Raw genomic sequence first — 21,156 nt, 5'->3', positions numbered from 1 at the left:
TATTCTAAAATTATCACTAATAGTTAAAAACACTAGAGTTACTAGATTGACAAAAGTAACTAGTTTCAGATAGTTTACTTTTTGTACTATGGAAAACATGAAATTGACTATAGTAAAATTAATGTTAATTTTCACTGAAATAAAAATGTAAGTATATATATTTAATTTTTCATTACAGTTTTATGGAATTCTAATTATTATTATCTGTGTATATTCATCTAGTTAGATAAAAATTATAAGATGGCAGTTCTAATGTAAATTGAGAAGCTATCTTGTTAACTACTCGTCTATAGCAATCGAATTTTTCAAAATATACGTGTATATATTATACTTTATACTAAATATATTAAATATCGGTATACATTTTATACACTGATACACTTCATATTTTATTTTCTAAAATACGTGTTTTAAAATTATATCTTTTATTAAGTCTATTTTCAATTTCAATCCATGTATCTCAGCACATGAATTCGTAAAAATTCGTAAATCATTACTTTGCTTCTTAATTCTTTTATATTGTATCGATTATATCTTTTGTATTTTATATTTTTAAATTTTATTATATCTTTCATATTTATATTCTATATATAGCACTACTATACCAATACCTAAGAAAAATAAACTCACTCAAAAATCTAGGAAAACATTAGTACATTACAAGAAACTTCAAGATTCGAAACTAGAACCAAAGATACTATCTAAACCGAATACATCTTATTCTTTTCGAACTCACGTCACCTAACCCATCACTAGAACCTAACCTCTTATTCCATCATCCCATCCAGGTTCAACTCAAAATGGACAAGATTAGGCTTGACAAATCTGACTAACTCCACTATTTATTACGATTTAACATTAGAACTACCGATCTTTAATGGGTACCTAACTACAACGCGCACAGATTATAGTAATTTCAGCGGAATACGAGTGAATATATCGATTACAGTTCTTTCTTAATACGAGTTGATACCAATTTTATTCTTAAAGCAGGTGACTGGAAAAAGGAAAATTCTGGACTGGGAAAATTCATTATGACTGGGTTGGTAGTTCTAGTGTTAACAACCTGGAATTTTCAGGTCACAGTGAATCCTGAACCCAAAATCCTGGAAGAAGGAGCGTCTGAAGATGTTTAGCAAGAGAGTAGGTATTCTATCGATTTATCGCAGTACATGATAGTAAAGCAACGTTAAACCAGTGTGAATAAGCTTTTGACCCCTACTCCGATCAGGTAACAGAAGCGAGTGGGGGTTCCTGGCGCGAGATGTTAGTCCAGCAAGGTAGGATGACCTTCCCTCAGGAGCTGCTGGTGGGGAGGCTGGGAGGTTCTTCTGGACCACAGACACGTGCCACCTGTCATACATTTCGAGGTGCTAGCTTTCGGAAGGCTGAGAGGGAGATTAGTCGTAGATTAGATCTTAAATGCGGAGCAAAGATTGACAAGCCTGACGAATCCCTCGTGGTAACACGGATAGTTAAACATCGAATCAACGTCCCGAACATAATCGAATCCTGTTTACGTCAGTCGTGGCTGAAAGATGAAGGATGGACTGGTGTGCAAGAATCCGGACGCTGTTTTGAGCAAGAATCCAATTGCTAGTTTGACCAAGACATCTCGCGGGGACAGGATAAGTGTGATCTGAGGTGGCTCTAGAGTATGAACGCGAATAGCTGTTGGTAGATCGAATGCTCGAAACGAGTTGGTAAATCCAATTGGTGGAATCCAAGTGTGCGAGAAGTTGACAACGAAGATCCAAGTGCGAGGAGTTTGACAACGAAGTCCGATGACATTGCCGACGATGGAGCTTTATCAGCATCACGGTAAGGTGAACAACGAAGTGTATGATCTTCGAAGGGCCTCCATGCAGCAGGAAGTGACGAAGACCAGAATCGTGGACGACGTGTACGAAAGAACGAGGGAAGATCGTGAACGATTCGTGAAGTCGCCTGGTAGCCATCAAGACACGGTGGAGTATGCATCCGATTCGAGCAGTGAAAGTTACAGAGAGATTCATAGGAAGCAAATAGAGAGAAAGAATTGTTCGCCAGTCGCCGCGTCTAGTGCTTTCACGATTGATAATATTCTTGGAAGACACGAGAAGAAGGACATCGATGTGTCTGCTGGATTAAACGGTGCCGAGGACAGAGAGGAAGAGCAGGAAGAGAGGGACGAGAAAATGGACGATAGTCAGTTTATCAGACCAACTGCCATATCTGCTGCTCATTCTGGTAAAATTTCAAGATAAAGAAGTATTCGTTCTTTTGGTTCATTGATCATCGATTTTCGATTATTCAACTGGGTTTTGGAAAATGGGTTACATATGTGTATGTGTTAGGTTTGTTTGGGGATAGATAGGTCCAATTTGCATTTTAAATGATCCAAAACGACTGTCATGTTTGATTAACATTGTTGTAATTATCACACTTTTATTAATTATGGAACTTCGTTTTAATATAATTAATTTATTTATTTACATAATAGAGAGAATCGATTAATTTTTGAAGTTATAGATTAAAATAAGAATTATGCTTGACAGTTAATACTTCTGTTTTTGAGCGGTTTGAAAATTGTCATTTTGTTTACTATATTGTTGCTAATGCACTATTTTTGATTGTGGATTTTTATTTCGACAAAACTTTTTCTCGTATTTTGTAATAAATATGATATTGCCAAAGGAATCAATCAATTTTTAAATTCATAAAGTACAGTAAAAATTATTTTCATCGAATGGTAACATTTTATTTGTCTTATTGTAACACTTTCTTTAATAATAAACCTCTATTTTAATGAAATCATCTGTTCATATGTTTTATAACAAATTAAAACTGTTATCAAGAAAGTTAATTGCTTTGAATCGTTTAAAACAGAAGTATAATCTAGTGAACATAATTTTTATTTTATTTTGTGATTTTTTAAATTAATTGATCCACTTGGTAATATCTCATTCATTACAAAGTAACATAATATTTATTTACAATGAAGAGCATATTAATAACAATGAAATATACATATAATGATGATTGTTTTGGATTATTAGGACAGAAATATACTTTTGATTTGTGAGTTTAATAATTAATTACCATTCATTATAATATAATATTATATAGTTAATGAAGAACAGGATCCAAATAGTATATATATTTCAGTTACAATAACAATATTGCAATTTCTATAATATTTTCAATCTACTAAATGTTTATTAACATTTTCAACATTTTATCTAATGTTTAAGACTGCTCACTTACCATTTAATAAGCTAATACTAAATAATATAATACATTAATTATAAAAATTAATTGTCATTACCCTATCATTAAAAATACACTCTTCTTCATTGTAGACGTCTATTTTAATAGAACCACCTTTTTTAATCCACATATATATGAATTACAATAAATATACTGTTAATAAAAAAATCAATTAATTTTTGAACTCACAAATTGCAAATAAGAAGCTTTTTGGAAGATTGTAATTTTTCGAAGTAGTCTTTGTTCTTAATTATCACATTTCTATAATTTATTCTTTATTATAATCTTATTCTTCATATATTGAAGATAAAATGGAAGCAATATCGAATATATACATATATGTTCTATTATTATTTATTTTTGCTTTCCTATATTATTATTTTATTTCATTTTACATATTTTATTAGTTATTATTTTTATTTATTATTTAATATTTCTATCAATATTGCAGTTTTATAGAGAAAAAGATGCTTCCAACTTTGAATATTTGGAACCACAATTTTGTCAAATAGATCCTTCTTCCAAAGAATTTCTCAATTTCGAATATTTATTTTTCTCATTTAATATTTTTCCCAATTAATTATATCTTGCGTGAAAAATTATTTGACTCGTTGTTTTGTAGACATGAGCACAGGATTGTACGCATCAACAGGACTATCGTACTCGGAAGTCACACTGGCCGATCCTTCTGCATATTCTGCAACGTCTCTAGCTTCTGCGTCGATTTTATACAACAGTTGGTTCGCCCAATCGAAACCCGGTCAACTGTTCGGTTTGCAAGGTGAGTTTATCTGTTCATCACGTGTCACATGTATCATCGTAATACAATATAAACTGCGGTATACATCAAAACCTAAACTGCAAATGGAAGTTTCTCTCGCCACGTTCTTCAATGAAAATCGGAACTTACCACATTTTCTTTTGAAATACCAAAGCGCCGGGGTTGTTCCGTTTTGCTACGACAAAAGACTCTAATTACCTGTTCGTAATAACTTATCGGCGTAATTCCATTTTCGCGAACAATGCCGGGAAGAGCGAAATCGGCGGGTTCTTTTTCGGCTCCAAGGGAATATTGGAGATTACTCGAGGCGTCTATGGTAACAGCCATTCGACACGCGATCGTTACATTAACAGCTAGGGTGTTGTATCCCCTTAATTTCGGTGTGTTACCTGTCAGGTGTAAAATATTTCGTTGATCCAGTGTCAAAGTTTTTGGAAATTTCGCAATATACGGTAATATTGTTGTATAATTGTACATGTCCGATTATAAAATATTCAATCATGTTTTTAATGTGACGTGTAAGTATGTACTTTTACGTCATGTATTATTAATTTAGTAATGACAGACAGGGTATTTATATGATTGGAATGTAGATATAAAAGGAGCAATATTTATTATACTACTAAATATATTGAATTACATAGTGTTTTTCATAGGTATTATAAAAATAATTTTAATTAGAAATGTTATTACAATGGGAAAATTAATAGAGGACAATTTATGAACGAAAGCATTTATTATAATAGTATTATTATTATACTACTAAACATATTGAAATACATAGTGTTTTTCATAGGTATTACAAAAATAATTTTAATTAGGAATGTTATTACAATGGGAAAATTAATAGACGACAATTTAACGAATAAAAGTATTTATTATACTAGTATTATTATTATACTACTAAATATATTGAATTACAGTGTATTTTTCATAGGTATCACAAAAATACTTTTAATTAAAAATGTTCTTAGAATGGGAAAATTAATAGACGACAATTTATTGAACGAAAATGTCGCTTCTTATTTTTTCATGGAGTCAGTGGATTAAAAGTTAATATTAATATTATTTGTAATAAGTAGTAAATTTGTTTGGTTTACTGAAGGACGTGTATGTAATAGTGTAATAATATTCAAAGGTTTTTTAAAATTAAAGCTGAGAAATTTGGTAGGTCATTTTATTATTATGAAATATAGCATTTATGGACATCAATTTTATTATTGCATTACATATATTAATTTTTCAAATTAAAATCAAATTTATAACTAAATAGTACCTTACTGAATCTAAATAGGTGTTCAGGTACTTTTGCGTGGTGGAATATGTACAATCTAGAGACAATTATACTACTAAATGTACGCGAATAAAGGTTGATTAAATTATGTAGTAACAAAATGAAGTGTAATTTTTATAATAGTAACGCTTTGTTGGTTAACTATTTGTATCAAAAATCAATCAATATTCTTGTTCTAATTAATACCCAATTCCTGAAGCAGATAACATAAAACTTAACAGCGAAACCTGTATATTATTCACCATTTCTTTTCCCTTATAGGTAATACATGATATCGATAATAGAGAGATTCTAATGAAACCTGATTTCATATTATTCACGGTTCGCTTTTATTTTTAATATTCGATTTGTAATTTACAGAAATAATACCACGCTTCCATCGAAATCTGTATATTATTCACTTTTTTCTCTTTTTATAATTGATACTCGATTAATAATATAAATAATACTAACCTTCTGCTGGAATCTGTATATTATTCCCTTTTTTTTCCTTTCTATATTTAATATTTGACTCATGACATAAAGAATACAAACTTTCCATTAAAATCTGTATATTATTCATCTTTTCCTCTTTTTATAGTTGATATTTGACTCATGATATAAACAATACTAACCTTCCATTAAAATTTGTATATTATTCTCTTTTTTCCTTTCTATAGTTAATATTTGACTCATGATATGAACAATACTAATTTTCCATCGAAATCTGTATATTATTCACTCTTTTCTCTTTTTACAATTAATATTTGTCTTGTAATATAAATAATACAAACCTTCCATTGAAATCTCTACATTATTCACTCTTTTCTCTTTTTATAATGTATTTTTTATAAAATATCAGTCTTGTGATATAAATAATACTAACTTCCTACCGAAGTCTGTATATTATTTACTTTTTTCTTCTTTTTATAATTAATATTTAACTCGTGATTTAAATAATACTAACTAACCATTGAAATCTCTATATTATTTACGTCTTTCTCTTTTTATAATTAGTATTACCTCGTGAGCTATATAATACTAACTTACCATTGAAATCTCTATATTATTTATATTTTTCTCTTTTTATAATGAATATTTGTCCTGTGATATAAATAATACAACCCTTGCACCAAAATCTGTATCCACTATCCTTTTTTAAATACTACCAGCATAAGTAATATCAAATTTTTAACGTTTGTACATTACCTACCAAACCATTTACTATATCCTTATATTCAATGCTTCATTCTTTACATAAACGACTCCAAATTTTTAAAAAATCTATTCATACATTATTCTTCATTCTTCCCTTGTAACTTCTTTTACACATTCATCTTACGTTCCCAAGTTTACCAATTCTTTTTCCCAGTCCTCGCCATAATATTTACCCTATCTTGATCAAATCGGTTCATCACGTAGAGTGTATACTCCATTTTGTGGTAAAGTTTGCTTCGATACGACTGCGATCGAGTATCCTAAAACGTGAATAATATTCTTCAGAGGCTTCGATCCGCCATCGTTGTTTCTCTTCTTTCGCTACTATCCGCCATGCTGTTAGAAGCCCATTTATCAGCGACGTTACTCTAACCACCTTCCGGAGAGGTGCTAAATGTCTCCGTACACTCGTAAATCTTTATTCCGTCAGTTTTCTTTCTTCGTCACTGCGTTCCCTTTTTTGGCCAATAGTCTGCCGGACTTCTAGGAAATATGCTCAATTTGCACGACGAATCCTTCTCGATTAATTGAAACAAACAGAAAAGGAAACCGATTAATTTGTACACACATGAGGAAAATGAAAATAAGATGAAACACAATTTTATTTGCAAAAATGTAGCTGTGCTATACATACAGTATATGCACTGTGATAATTATGCAGGAACTTGAATGTTTGTTGCCTTTTTATAGATTTCCTCTGACGTAGATCTTATCACTGTTTTATTTTCCCCTACTCTATTTGTAATTGAATTATTGGAAAAAATTGAGCAACTATGAAATCCTGTTTGAGAATATTAATTCCATTTTATAATCTCTGTTTGAGGTACAGAAATGATATTTATAGGTACCACGTAATATATATCTTCATGAAATACAATCTTTATAAAATTCTTATATTTTTGACAATTTTAATTTCGTAAAATCTTGAGATATTTTATTATGTTCCAGTTCGAGAGAGCACTCTATATCTATATAGGTTAAGTAACATATCTTCATTTGAGTATTATAATATATTGTGAATTTTTTTGCGACTTCTTTGGAAGGAAATTAATTTATTTTGAATTTTTATTTTATTCGCTTGAAAAGAATATTTTCACACGTTTAAAAAATAAAAATAAAATATTGGAACCAGGTTGTTTTGTATTAGAGCAACTATAAAATCCTATTTGAGAATATTAATTCGATTTTACAATCTCTGTTTGAGGTACAGAAATGATATTTATAGGTACACGTAATATATATCTTCATGAAATACAATCTTTATAAAATTCTTATATTTTTGACAATTTTAATTTCGTAAAATCTTGAGATATTTTATTATTTTCCAGTTCGAGAGATCGCTCTATATTTATATAGATCATATAATATATTTTTATTCGAGTATTTTAACATTTTGTAAATTTTTGTGCAACTTCTTTGGGAGGAAATTAATTTATTTTGAATTTTTATCCTGTTCGATCAAAAAGAATATTTCCACACGTTTGAAAAATAGAAATAAAATATTGGAACCAGGTTGTTTTGTATTGGAGATGTATGTAACGAGGTTGTAACGAAGAAAGTTGTATAGAGAAAATGGTGAAGAAGCAAAGTATTCTCATTTGTAGCAGTCTCGGTTATACTCGAAAGGTTTACAAGAGAATACAAAAGGTCTTGTGCAAACATGCGACATCTATTTGTTGGTTTAGAGTGTAAGGGCCGGGTAGCTAACTGAACGTTAAACAAGGGAAAAAAGGAAAAGAAAAATGTCTATTCCTACGCGTAGTCATCGCGATTTTCAGAATTCGAGGATAACTATTTTACGAGAAAAGATGACCGTTCCACGACTCCGGTAAATGTTGAAAACTATGGCACTGAGTTTCAAAATGCTTATGATAAGCTCAACGAACTCCCAATTATATTTTCATACCCAATTTCTACGAATAATAAATAATTCTATTCATTACCTGCCAAAATTGTGTTAAAAAACTAAAATGATCGATGCATCAATTAAACATCAAATCAATTCATATTTAATAGAATATTAACTTTTGAATAACATTATTTAAATATATCAATATTTTATAATTTTGAAAAGAGTGAAAATCTGCTCAGAAAATTTAACAATTATCAATTTTATTTATAGCATTTTACATTGCAATAAAAATTATAGAATTTTTATTATTCTAGAATGGAAATAAAATTATATTAATATTTTATAATTTTAAAAAGAGTGAAAATCTGCTTAGAAAATTTAATAATTATTAATTTTATCTATTGCATTTTACATAGCAATAAAAATTATAGAATTTTTATTATTCAGTTAACTTTGTGTAATTTTGAAGGACAAAAATTTACAGTGAAAATTTAGTTACTAAAATTTAATATACAGTTCATGGTATTTGTGTTATTTCATACTAAAATAAAATCGTAAGTGTGAAAATAATAGAATCAATGAAATCTAAAATTAAAGGTGCATCATTCGAGCGTCATGTCAACTCGTTATTGTCAAAATAATTTTTGAAAAATATCAAATAAATATTCTCTCACTTTTTCCAAATTTTAAAATTTAGTAGAAAATTTCTTCAGAAATTGAATAGAAATTTGATTAACTACTATTAAATTATAATGTTTATAGGAAATAGTAACACACAAATCTCGATTTTTAAACCATATAACATAATTATTTATTACTGCAACAGAGTAGTCCTAATTCCAAAGTACAAAAATTTAATCAATTCCATTTATATTTGTATTCCATTTAATCAAAATTCAATTTGAATTATTTCACACAATAATGCAATCACGTGTGTCAAAATCGCAAAATTGACAAAAACAAAATAGAAATTAACGAAAATCAAATACCATCTTTTTAAACATCATCTGTAACACGATTATTCGCAAAAATCTATATATAGAAAATTTTTTTCCAAAAGTTTAATCACGATTATTTCTATTAATACCATTTCACCCAACAATGAAATCGTAAGTGTGAAAATGATGGAATTAATGCGTCCTCTTTATACACATGTTTTTTCTTTTTTATCTCAGATACACCGCAGTGTCATGTTATCTAAATGCGACTAACAACGGTATAATACCTCATATAACCCCTTGAACGGAAATGTGTGGAACTTCTTTGCACCATAATGATAATCGCATCCAAACGTTCCTCGGTATAAACTGTTTGCTCAGCTCTTTGCCACATTCTGGCTCGTATTGACAGTAAGATGTCACACGTTCCTCAAACAATCCCACATGTTTTAGACACGCTCGGTAACTCTAGTCGCGGTCCAATGAGCGGGCCGAACCGAAGAAAGTGGTAATTGAGTACAAGCTGACGAAGTTAGTGGAACGATTAAGAGGCATGATTATAATGTTAAATTTTTATTATCACGGCTGTAAATCTTCGGGAAGGTTTCGTCCCGATCGACTGTCATCGTTTCGAAGTCACCGGGCAATTAATATTTCGTTTCGTTGAAATTCTCGAGTTTTCCGGGGATAAAGGGTGGAGAAGGTTTCTTCAATTCCGTGAAATATCGATTGTTTAAGCAGCGCCTAAACCGAGTGGAAGAAGGTCCAGGAAGCCGGGTATCGACAGGAAGCCGCGACAGGCGTACAGCGCGAAACAGTTGGAAAGACTCGAAGCGGAGTTTAAGGTATGACAAGAGTGATTTCGATTGGAGGAAATTATTCTGAAATTGTGGAATAATATGGGGGCTATGAAACAATTTTGGAGTAGTTTAGAAGTTTGGAAATAATTTTGAAATAATTTATAAATCTTGAAACAATTTTAAAGTAATTTAACAATCTTGGAATAATTTTGAAATAATTTAAAAATCTTCGAATAATTTCTGAATAATTAAAGAATCTTGGAACAATTTTGGAACAATTTCGAAGTAATTTAAATATCTTGGAACAATTTTGAAATAATTTAAAAGTCTCGGAACAATTTCGTAGTAATTTGACAATTTTGGAGTAATTTTGAAATAATTAAAAAATCTTGGAATAATTTTGAAATGATTTAAAAACTGTGAAACAATTGTGAAATTCTTAAAACATGCATTTGTAATTCTACGAAAGTTCGTGAGTCTTGCAAATTTTTGAACTTACAGTTATTAAAATACGAAGTATCAATTTTACTTTTCCTTGGAAAAGAAATACTTTGTTTGGAAAATCAGGAATCATTAAGTTTTCTGAATTCCTTTATTGATCAAAATTAGACTGAGCACAAATAAAAACTTTCTGAGTCGAATTTACTTCTCCTTTTATTAAGTATAGTGTCGAACATACTGAAAAATAAATGATGACATGGTGGGATATTGTTTTCTTTATTCATTTATTTCATATCTTCTTCTTACATGGATTTCGAGAATTTCGGAAGACGAAAACAGTACAAAGTTTCGAATTTTGAAAATTTATAAGTTTCTTAAATTTCGAAGAGTTCCAATGTTTCGTTACTTCAAAAAACCCATTTCTTAATGTATTAATTTCTTAACTTACAAAATTATCCGAATATAAATGCGATAAACTGAAAAAAGTTGCTAAAAGAGTAATTCAAAGATTCTTTTCTATAAAAATCAAAGAATTTCTATAAAACAATTTTTCTGTTTATGAAATAGAATAATTAAAAACACACACATACACATACACATATACATACACAATGAAAAATACCAGATGATGTATATTAGAATAATTATTTGCAAAAATTTTTCATTACCCTATGCTAACTAGTCAATGTTATTAAAATTTAAATTAGTAAAATATACAGTACATCAATTATTTTAAACAAGCATAGTGAATAATTAAGAGCATCAGTAGACACAAGACCACGAATTCCTTTTCTAATTGGCTTGAAATATCTACAATTGGTTTTACAAAAACAATTATTAGCAAACTTGGAAGAATGTCTACAGCTGTGCAGAACAGTATCCATCGCGTAAAATATTAAACAAATTGACTTATAGATACCCATATATGCTAAGAATATATGTACTAAATGTTTTCTGCTTTACTGTTTACGAAAGTTAAAAAATTCATGTAAGCCACGAATGTCACTTCTTTAACGACCGTCGTTTTGGCAAATATTTCGTTACCTTGTTTATTTTGTCGCGAACCATAATTAAATTCCCGAGTATTAAAATAAAGTTCCAGACACGAACATTAAACAGTGATAAAAAATCTCAAAAAACGAAATATAACAATTTACAATAATTATATCATTCGTACCAGGTTATATAATTTCATTTTTTAGTTATTTGAAATATCAACAAAAATATATACAAAATACTAACACTTTCAGCTCTTATTATTCACAAACTGATTGTTAATTAATTACGACTAAAAATATTAATATCAAAACTAACAAGAGAAATACGTATAAAATAATAAAATAAATGATACATATTTTTTTTATAAATTCTATAATAAATTAATTAAAATATCAATAAAAATATGTGTAAAATATTAATATCACAAATCTCTCTTCATCAATAATTTTTCAACTTCTGTGTATTAATAACTTTGTATTAATACGTATAAAACAATAAAATAAATGTTATATATCTTTTTTTATAAATTCTGTAATAAGTTAATCGAAAATATCAATAAAAATATGTATAAAATATTAATATTATAAATCTTTCTTAATCAATAATTTTTCAACTTCTTTGTATTAATAACTTTATCTAAAAATCTACGATAAAATCATTCGTATAAAAATAGCTCCCTAAATAAGTGATAATTGAAAGGCATGCTATCCTGAGGATCTACTAGATACGCTAAAATTTTCCATAGGAATAGAGCTATTGTTTGAACATTATAAAATAACATGGCAGGACAAAATTCCTATTCCTATTAATACTATTATTTTGTTAAAAATTAAGTTATATAAAAATAATATTTTTCATCTCTACAAAATAAAATTATTTATCATATGCTATTGAATAAAAATTGAAATTATATTTCATAATCCTTTTTATATATATTGTTCAGTATTATATTTTAACATTATTATTTAACAGTAAATTAGTACTATGAAACAATACTATTTTATATACATATGAGTAAAGCTAATAACTATATTTCTTTTGTAGATTGACAAATATTTAAGCGTGAGCAAACGGATGGAACTGTCGAAATCGCTAAATTTGACAGAAGTACAGATAAAAACATGGTTTCAAAATCGCCGTACCAAATGGAAGAAACAACTTACCTCCAGGTTGAAAATTGCCCAAAGGCAGGGACTCTTCCCGCCTGCGTATTTCCCGCCAGCACAGTACCCTCTCTTACCGTACTATAGCACACCCCTTGTGTTTGGAACTCCGACGTCAGATGACGCCAACATTAACCCGATGGCGATACCATCGCGACCTGTGGTATCATCACCAGATACTGTTTGAACGTCTACGAATTCGAATTGTTTAGCGGACAAGAGTCGCGAGAGAACGAAGTGCAATGAAGACTGTTTTTCAGTTCAGTGTACGCTGATTTCATACGAGAGACATTCACAACGTATATATACACTTACTTTACAATAATTCTAGCTAGCTAGGCAACTGTAAAATATAAATTTATGTTACCAAAAATGCATGAGATAACAATTTTATGTACATAAATTACGATTATAATAAATAGCTATTAAAATAAAATCTTTGCTTTCCTCCGAATATCGTGTATCCATTGAACGTTCAATGGATGTAAGGAAAAGAGACAAAGGAATTAATCTCAAGAAAATAAAAGTTATTTATTTGTACGATAAAAATAAGCAAAGATTTAATTGATGATAATAATGATAGAACACCATGTATGTGATTTGAATATATTAAATTCGTGTATGTGCAATTAATTTTTTGAATATATTGTAAAAATCATTATAAAAAAAAATTGTACAGAAAAAAAAATAAAGAAAAGAACCTTCATTTAAAAGGAAATCTGTTCCTGTGGATAAATTTGAATTAAATAATTTTAAATGCTATTACGTTATATAAAAGCACGTAAATTATTCCAATAATTGAAATTCAGTTAAAGCAGAACTGATTATCGAAAGCAAGTAAAAAGTGCTTTGGCGATAATAAATAATTTATACAAAATGCTATTTGTACTGCTTTAATTATTATTCAAGTGTCAAGAGCGTTCCCAAGTCAAAGTGATCGTCGCATAATGCCCTAGTGTATTAAAGTTGTAAACAGTATTATCCTACGCACGCAGGTCTTCGTTAAATCAAGCGGAGACAGGGCTTCTTCGAACATTATTTCAATTGACTTTCTGAGACAAGGTTAAAACACTTTGCAAGAATTTTCGTCAACGAGTAACATTAATTTAATTAATCACCCAGTGTATATCTAAACATTAAATTCAATAAGAAAATAAATTCTCGAATTCTAAGACACGTCAAAAATAATTCTCATCTCGTTTACCACTAAATTAAGAAAATAATTTTATATCATTTTATGTTGCATTAGCTACCGTTACACAGTTTCCCCCACGCCTTGCCCTACATTGTGGTATATTATTATATCTCGTCGTTTGATTCGTCTCGCAAGCAACAGTTCGCACTTTTGGATACAGAGGAAATTTTAATTTTGGAAGAATATTAAGTTTCTTGATCTTCAATTTTGGCCGCATTTTCTTGTTCTTCTTTTTATCCGGGATCAGGGTGCCCATGTCACGCACTTTTACTCTCACGGATGATTGTACAGTCCTAACCTGTGTAGCCGGACTCACACTCTTGTCGGAGGTCAATATCTCTTTAGTGGAAGCTTGTATAGACATGTGGAATTTCTCCGCCTTACCAGACAGTGCTGCCGCGATTGCCATCGTATTTTTAGCGCACAGGTAGCAACAGCTTTTCGTGAAATCTATTCCCACGTCGGGAATAATACCTTCAATCGTTTCTTCCTCTTGATCCTCTTCTTTCGATCTCTCCAACGAATGCACAGATGGAGCCAGCGCATCTCTTTGCCTCCTCTTCTTCCACTCCCTACTCCAGGAGTCGTCAAACACATCCATCTTTTGATCTCTGGCTTGTCTTGACGTTTCTTTAACTTCATCTTCGCGTCGATCTCTTTTCACCCTCCTCTTCCTTTCACTAGTCCAAGGATCTTCTAACATATCGATCTTTTGATCTCTCACTTGTCTTAACGATTCTTTAACTTCACCAACGTGTCGATCTTTCTTCCCCCTCTCCCTCCTTTTCCTACTCAACGGATCTTCTGACACATCGATCTTTTGATCCCTCTCTTCTCTCGACATTCCTTTAACCTCATCTTCGTGTCGTGTCTTTGAAACGCCATTCTTTTCCTTGAAAGTGGTTTTCTTCCTTTGCTTTTTCTTCTTGCATCTCTCTCTGAGACGCTTAAAGAAATTGGACTGAGATTTACGAACCTGGGATATCTTGGATTTCTTTTTCCCGAAACATTGTGAACACCATTGATAAATTTTCCTCGGTACACTGTCAGATCTTTGTTCTGTCGTAGGAATCGGAGAAGAGTCAGTATCAGGTTTACGTCTTTCTCTTATTCGCCTTTTCTCGTTTCCACGACGTTGCCTGGTATTTCTGTCTCTTTTCGGCGTTGGCTGCGCTGTTACGGAATGAGGTTAGTGATTGAAAGTAATAAAATTATGTTTAATGTAGTAACTTTACTTGAACTGAACTGGGACGAATTTCGTGCGAGTATTTGCGCACGTTTTGAATTATTTCTACCTTCCTTCAACTGTTGATTGTATTTGGGATATTGATTTATACTTGCAAATTGAATCTCTGACATGCTTCCGTTGAATTGCACGGAATATTTATTTGCTCACGTATGCTGTTGATCTTGCTAGGTTACATTGCATCGCGTAGAATTGTATCATCGATCGGAGATTAAGTTACATTAATATCAATTAACATCTGTTGATAATGAAGGAATGAATTTCCTTTGATATAAGAATGAGCGTGTTTCTTACCTTTTATGGTTGGGATGTTATTTATCGACAAGGAAAGGTTAAATTTAATTGGCATTATTACATTTATATATGTAAACATGCGAGGAAATAATAATTGGTAAGAGTTATTTAACGAAACTTGTTTAAATAAACAGTGGATTTCATAATGTAGTAGGTGATATTAAAATTTTATCCATGTTTGGGTTTTAAAACTCCCGGGTATAAGGATACTGGAACTGCAGCCAACCACATAGACGTAAAATTTCCAGCTTCCATATAAACTTTACGTATATTTTCATTTCAGACTTTAAATCGTTCCTTTTATAGACTAGCTAGTTAATAAAATAATTCAACAATTTACCATTTGCTTCTTTCTGTATTTAATTTTCTGGTACAAAAATTATTTGATAATCGTAAAAAATATACAATGACGAATCATAATTAAAAAATGTTGAAATTGCAGATAAAAATGTAAAATTGTCTGTGCACAAATTAATATAACACTGCGATAGTAACTTTTTTCCTGCTCATTTTATATGTTTAAAGATAATTATATAATATTATAACAAATATATTTTACAAAACATTCTTGAATAAATTTTACTATTTACTGTGGTATGAAATATATATGCGAAGTTTATGTCTAATAAAATTTTAAAGACTATATCTTCAAACGTATTTTCGCTTAAACTCGTATACGCTACTGGATGACGTCACGCGTTTACATTGTAGGATAGCATCGCTTCGTCGTGATGGTAACTATCGCCCTCTGGCGTTACCGTGTCGAACGAACAGCATACCTTGAATATCGCAGGGAAGTCAAACTTCCATGGGTGGTAGGACTGTCAGTGGCAACGGTGGCGACTGGCCGACGTCGTGTGTGTGTTTTGTTGCTGCTGCGATGCGTCTGCTAAATCTTGAGTCGTCTCGTAAAAGAGTGTGAGAAAAAGAGCGGTCAGCTGTTGCGACGCTTGCGAGACAGCGCGGCCAAACGAGCGGCAGAGAAGTAAATAGTGGAGGAAGATACGAGGAACGAGGGAGACGAATAGCGTGCAACGGAAAAAGGTTACGAGGGGCGGATCGTCGGTGGTAAGGACCGTCCGCGTGTAAGTGATAATATCGGTGGAAAACGATGGCGTAAGCTCGTCAACCCTGAGCCGAGATGTGCCGTGTGTCCTGTGCCGTGGCCGTCCGTCATTTTCTGCTGGTTTCCGTACGACGCGTATGACTCGGCTGCTCCGAAAAGTCGCGCGCGCGAACAACGGAACGCGTTTACAACGTAACGTCAGTGAAAACACCATCGAATGTGTGCTGTGCTTCTAGTTGCTACGCAGGCTGAGTGGTGAATATACTCGAAATATTGGTTCATCTTTGATCACCGCGCATCACGAAGCCCCGAAGTGTACGCGCCAACGTTATTGCTCGTCGCTCCATCGCGTTTCCCGTGTCTCGTTGCGACTGTTAGTGACTACCACTTCAAACCGCTACTTCCTCGCGTCGTCGCGTTGTTGTTTTGTTTATTGTTGTTTGCGCGTATTCGCGAGGTGGTGCCAATATCTAGCTAGCGGCTTCTTGCTGTGGGAGAGAATATGGTTACGATGATCAGTGATACGTGCGGATATGTTCTCTTTCTGCTGTTGCTGTTGCTGGTTCCCTACATCGAAAGCGGTAAGCGTAAATGAATTTTATTCCTTTTTCCTATCGCTGGTGTATTTTTAACCGTGAAATTCGATTTTCATCGTAACGTTATCGGAAAATTATTAATGGCGTGTCGATAGATCAGTGTCTCATACGAGATGCACGTCCCTATGTTGCTTAACGTCTGGCCCGTGAAATGTGCTGTTGGCTCGATGTCATATGCATACGCGACTATCTGTGGACGCGCATACGTGCGTGTGCGTCCGTCTCATGAATCATCCTTTCACGAAGAGCGTGTCTCGCACATTTCTCTGTGATTCTTTCAAAGCCAAAAGCAAGTGCACTGCCTGTTTTTTTTTCGGGACATTTCTCTCTTTCTTTCTCCTTTTTCCCCCATTTTTCTTTTTTCGTTAGAATGAAACTGTTGAGCGTGAGAAACCGTATTATTTCGTACTCTCATACAAATATACAATTTTACCGCTGTCGTTTTAGAAATGAAAATTATACTCGATGTTTACGGCCGTTCAATTTAGTCGTGCTCCGAATTAAAATTCAGAGCGAATTTGGATAAAGTTGAAAATGGGGCACCAGTTCTTTACGCGTTTTTATTTTCGACGACGTACTTCTCATCCAAATCGCGAATTTCCGTGCCATTCGCCGGAATGAAAGGGCACGGTAAGCGGTCATTTTCCTGACTTACGTATTTGCCGGAACGGTAGATAACGTTTCTTCGAAAAGTTACACTACGGATTATGACAAGTATAGTGCGACTTCTCGGTAGCCCGACGCGCCTTCACCGTTCACGCTTCAATTTTTGCACACTCTATGGTTGTTAATTCGTCGTGAACTTTCATTCATGCGTTCTTCGGCCCAGATCGACGGAGAATTTCTGTGTATGATCAAGTAAGAGAGATCCTCTTCTCCGGAGTATAAATCGTGAAATTACCCCTGCCGGAAGTCCCAATTAGGGACCACTAGCTGATGTAGGTGATAGTTACATGCTCGCGAGTGCGCCCACTACGTTATCTATCTGCAACTAAAAGGGACCGAGAAAAAAGCGTGGAGCGCTTAGAAATTATTCTTAGAATTTTGCATTTTAACGCGATTCAATTTTTGCATGGCACTTTTTCTCGTTTTCAAAGGTTGTCAGCGAGACATTTAAATCTTTTCAAATGGAAATCGCGTTGTTTTTATTATTTATGATTATGTTTGCTTTCCCAGTACTTGTTCAAAAGTTTTGCTGAAATATAGGGAATTCTGTTGTTTACGTGTAAACGCATGTTGTATAAACAACATATTTATTTATTTAATTATTTACGACGTATAAACGCAGTTTGTATGTATATTTGGGAAATTGACAAATTTAATCCATTGATGGTAAGAATATCGATAGACGTCAGGAAATATGGTGATAAATGTTTACCAATATTTATCAACGATTAAGATTGGATTCTTGTAAAAAGTTTATGAAAAAATTTCGAAATATGTCGAAATGAATATTGTAGAATATTTCGAGGTGAATGTTTCGGAAGTGCAGAAACGATAAGAGAATTTTCTTGGAATGATGACTCAATGTATAGGAACCTTTTAAAAGAATTGAATGCAGCGTGATACGTTATCAGTTCTTTATATTCTTCACATAAAATAAGGTTGCAGGGTGCGCAGTTCTTGATTATTTCAGCACGTTATATTTAAAATATTTAATGCTGCAAAGTAATTTCTTAATGTATCAAAGTAACTTTAAAATTATTATTACATTTTTCAACATTAAAAATCTTCTTTCGAACAGTATTTTATTGAAAAAGTAAAAGATTTATTTGTAAAATTGATAAGTTAGAACGTTCTCATTTTAATATCTATTGTTAATAAATATAACAATAAATAGTCATAATTTTCAATGATCGTGAATTCATTTTAACGATATAGAAAATGCAAGATTATTAAACATTTTAAAATATAAGTAATTGTATAATATAAAGCGAACGGAATTATTGAATTCAGCGTTTCGATGTAATTAAATTAAATTTTTCAAACGTTTCTCTGTTTAAATTATTCAATTGCTACATTACATTTCTGTGACAAATTTATATTTATAATTTGTTCGCATATTTATATTTATAGCGTCACTAGTCTTTTACGAGTTTCGTGTTATATTCTCTTTGCAATTATACAGCATTCTGTTTCTGTATTGTTAATTCAGTTGTATTCATTATTTAGAGATCATTAGCTTTGTCTATTTCTCCAGAGTATCTATTTATTCCATTGTATTTATTTATTCATCTACATTATTTTCGTCACTCATTTTGACCACTATTTTCGTTTAAATTATAGAAACAATAATAAATTGCATGACAACGATCAAAGGAATTAAGCAGATAATATTAGGAAATTAATATTATCGAATATTGCCGAATATTAATATTAAAAGTTATTTGGATTTATAATATGCCAAATAATACTCGCATTACGCCTATGCCATGAAATGAAACTTGTACAAAAATAGGATTATTAACTGAATAATTATAACATAATTACTTTTATCAGGTTAGCGATAAAAAGTTAGTTAAATTCACCTAATGGAAAAAATATGAGCAAGTTATGGTATTTTTTTAACAAAAAATACGTTATATTTTTTTAACAAAAAAATTATTTTGTTTTATTTTTTTTCTTAGCTACTGCTAGGATTACGAGAAACTCAAAATCTTGTGTTTAGATACTGTCAGTTCCAAAAACATTTATTTATAATCTACTCTGAGTTCATAAATGATAATATACAGGGTGTCCTATTTAAATCATCTTTGTTAAATATCTTCCTTACCGATGACTTTAAAAAATGATTTAGGCATAATTTGAATGATTTCAAGGCACTTCAGATGCAAATTTTTTGTAGATGAATCCACAGAAAATATATGAAAATCAATTTTATTTCTTTAAATACAATTCATATTTCACATAAAAGTACTAAGTCGCTTATTACAAAAAGAACGTTTATTTAGAAAATATTGTAACGTTAATAATGTTCACTGTAGCATACCATTCTGAAATCTTTTCAGTTTAAACATGCACTCTACTGTCCAGTATTAAAATTGAAATATTTTCTAAAATAATAATTCTTTTCCATAAGTGACGTAGTTCCTTTATCTAGGAATAATAACGACCTGGATAAATCAATATAATAAACAGTATACGACTACATTTACAAAAATTAAATTAAGCATCACGTGTTTTCTAAATGTCCATAAAAAAAAATTTATATTGAATTATGTGCTATTTGAAACCATTCAATCTTTGTTTAAAATATTTTTGTTATATTATCAGTATTTTCATGGATAATCGGCTTGGGTGAATTTAAATGGGACACACTGTGTATACATTACACTATGCACTGTTGGTAAAATGGCAAGCGGAGGGATTGTGGGCCCAATTGATTATGCCCCTGCAGGCCCTCTCATAATACAAAGATAAAAATAGGACACACATATTCTCATTATTGGTCGAAAGGGTCATATTTGCAAATAGGATCGTATAGCATCGTGCGACGAAGAGGGAGAAGGGGATACGAGAGTTGGAGTGAGACGGAGCTAGAACGACCGACGCGAGGGACTTTAAACCATTGGCGTAGATATAGGGTCGAAGCGTTGATTATTGACTTAGGATAAAAACCGTTCTACCACTATGTCAACGTCTACCGTTAGGTTAAGGGCGGGGGTTCGGGTTGTATCAGAGGTGTTCTTGCCCTTGTATCTTTCGCCAGACATTTTTCTAATGGTTTGTAATATCAAGCTAATTGGAAATTTAAAATTTCTCTATTTAGCTTGAAGTACTTTTTTATACTGATGTTAATACGTTTGAAAATTTTGTTGGGCCTTGAACAGTTTGCAGATAATATAATTTTACATACCCAATTCAATTCTTTTCTTTTTTCCATTTTATGTAAAAATACAATTTCCTTTTCCTGAAATCACGTTTGCTGAAATAAAATGACCGAAATTTGAAATGGTAGCAATTAAATATGAACCAGATGTAAAGCATTTGGCATTAAATGTATAACAAAAATTTGATCAGGAAATAAGTGCAATTAATTTTTATG

The 21,156-nt window shown here is 31.5% G+C and overlaps 2 protein-coding genes across 2 annotated transcripts; one reads left to right on the top strand and one right to left on the bottom strand.

Annotated features, from left to right (window-relative positions):
* Positions 1–1,784: 1,784 nt before the first annotated feature.
* Positions 1,785–12,901, top strand: LOC108551026 (homeobox protein engrailed-2-B). Its single transcript, XM_017905018.1, has 4 exons — positions 1,785–2,229; positions 3,872–4,030; positions 10,053–10,156; positions 12,596–12,901. The coding sequence occupies exons 1-4, from the start codon at positions 1,785–1,787 to the stop codon at positions 12,899–12,901; spliced, it is 1,014 nt and encodes a 337-aa protein (XP_017760507.1).
* Positions 12,902–13,949: 1,048 nt separating this feature from the next.
* LOC108551021 (DNA ligase 1) lies at positions 13,950–15,278 on the bottom strand. Its single transcript, XM_017905012.1, has 2 exons — positions 15,145–15,278; positions 13,950–15,082 (listed from the first exon to the last, which is right to left on the bottom strand). The coding sequence occupies exons 1-2, from the start codon at positions 15,266–15,268 to the stop codon at positions 13,950–13,952; spliced, it is 1,257 nt and encodes a 418-aa protein (XP_017760501.1). The 5' UTR covers positions 15,269–15,278.
* Positions 15,279–21,156: the final 5,878 nt, after the last annotated feature.

The sequence above is a fragment of the Eufriesea mexicana genome, unplaced genomic scaffold, assembly GCF_001483705.2.
Source record: "Eufriesea mexicana isolate 0111107269 unplaced genomic scaffold, ASM148370v2 scaffold3617, whole genome shotgun sequence".
Taxonomy (NCBI): Eukaryota; Metazoa; Arthropoda; class Insecta; order Hymenoptera; family Apidae; genus Eufriesea; species Eufriesea mexicana.
The sequence above is the reverse complement of the archived record's forward strand: the minus strand, read 5'-3'. Positions and strand labels throughout refer to the sequence as shown.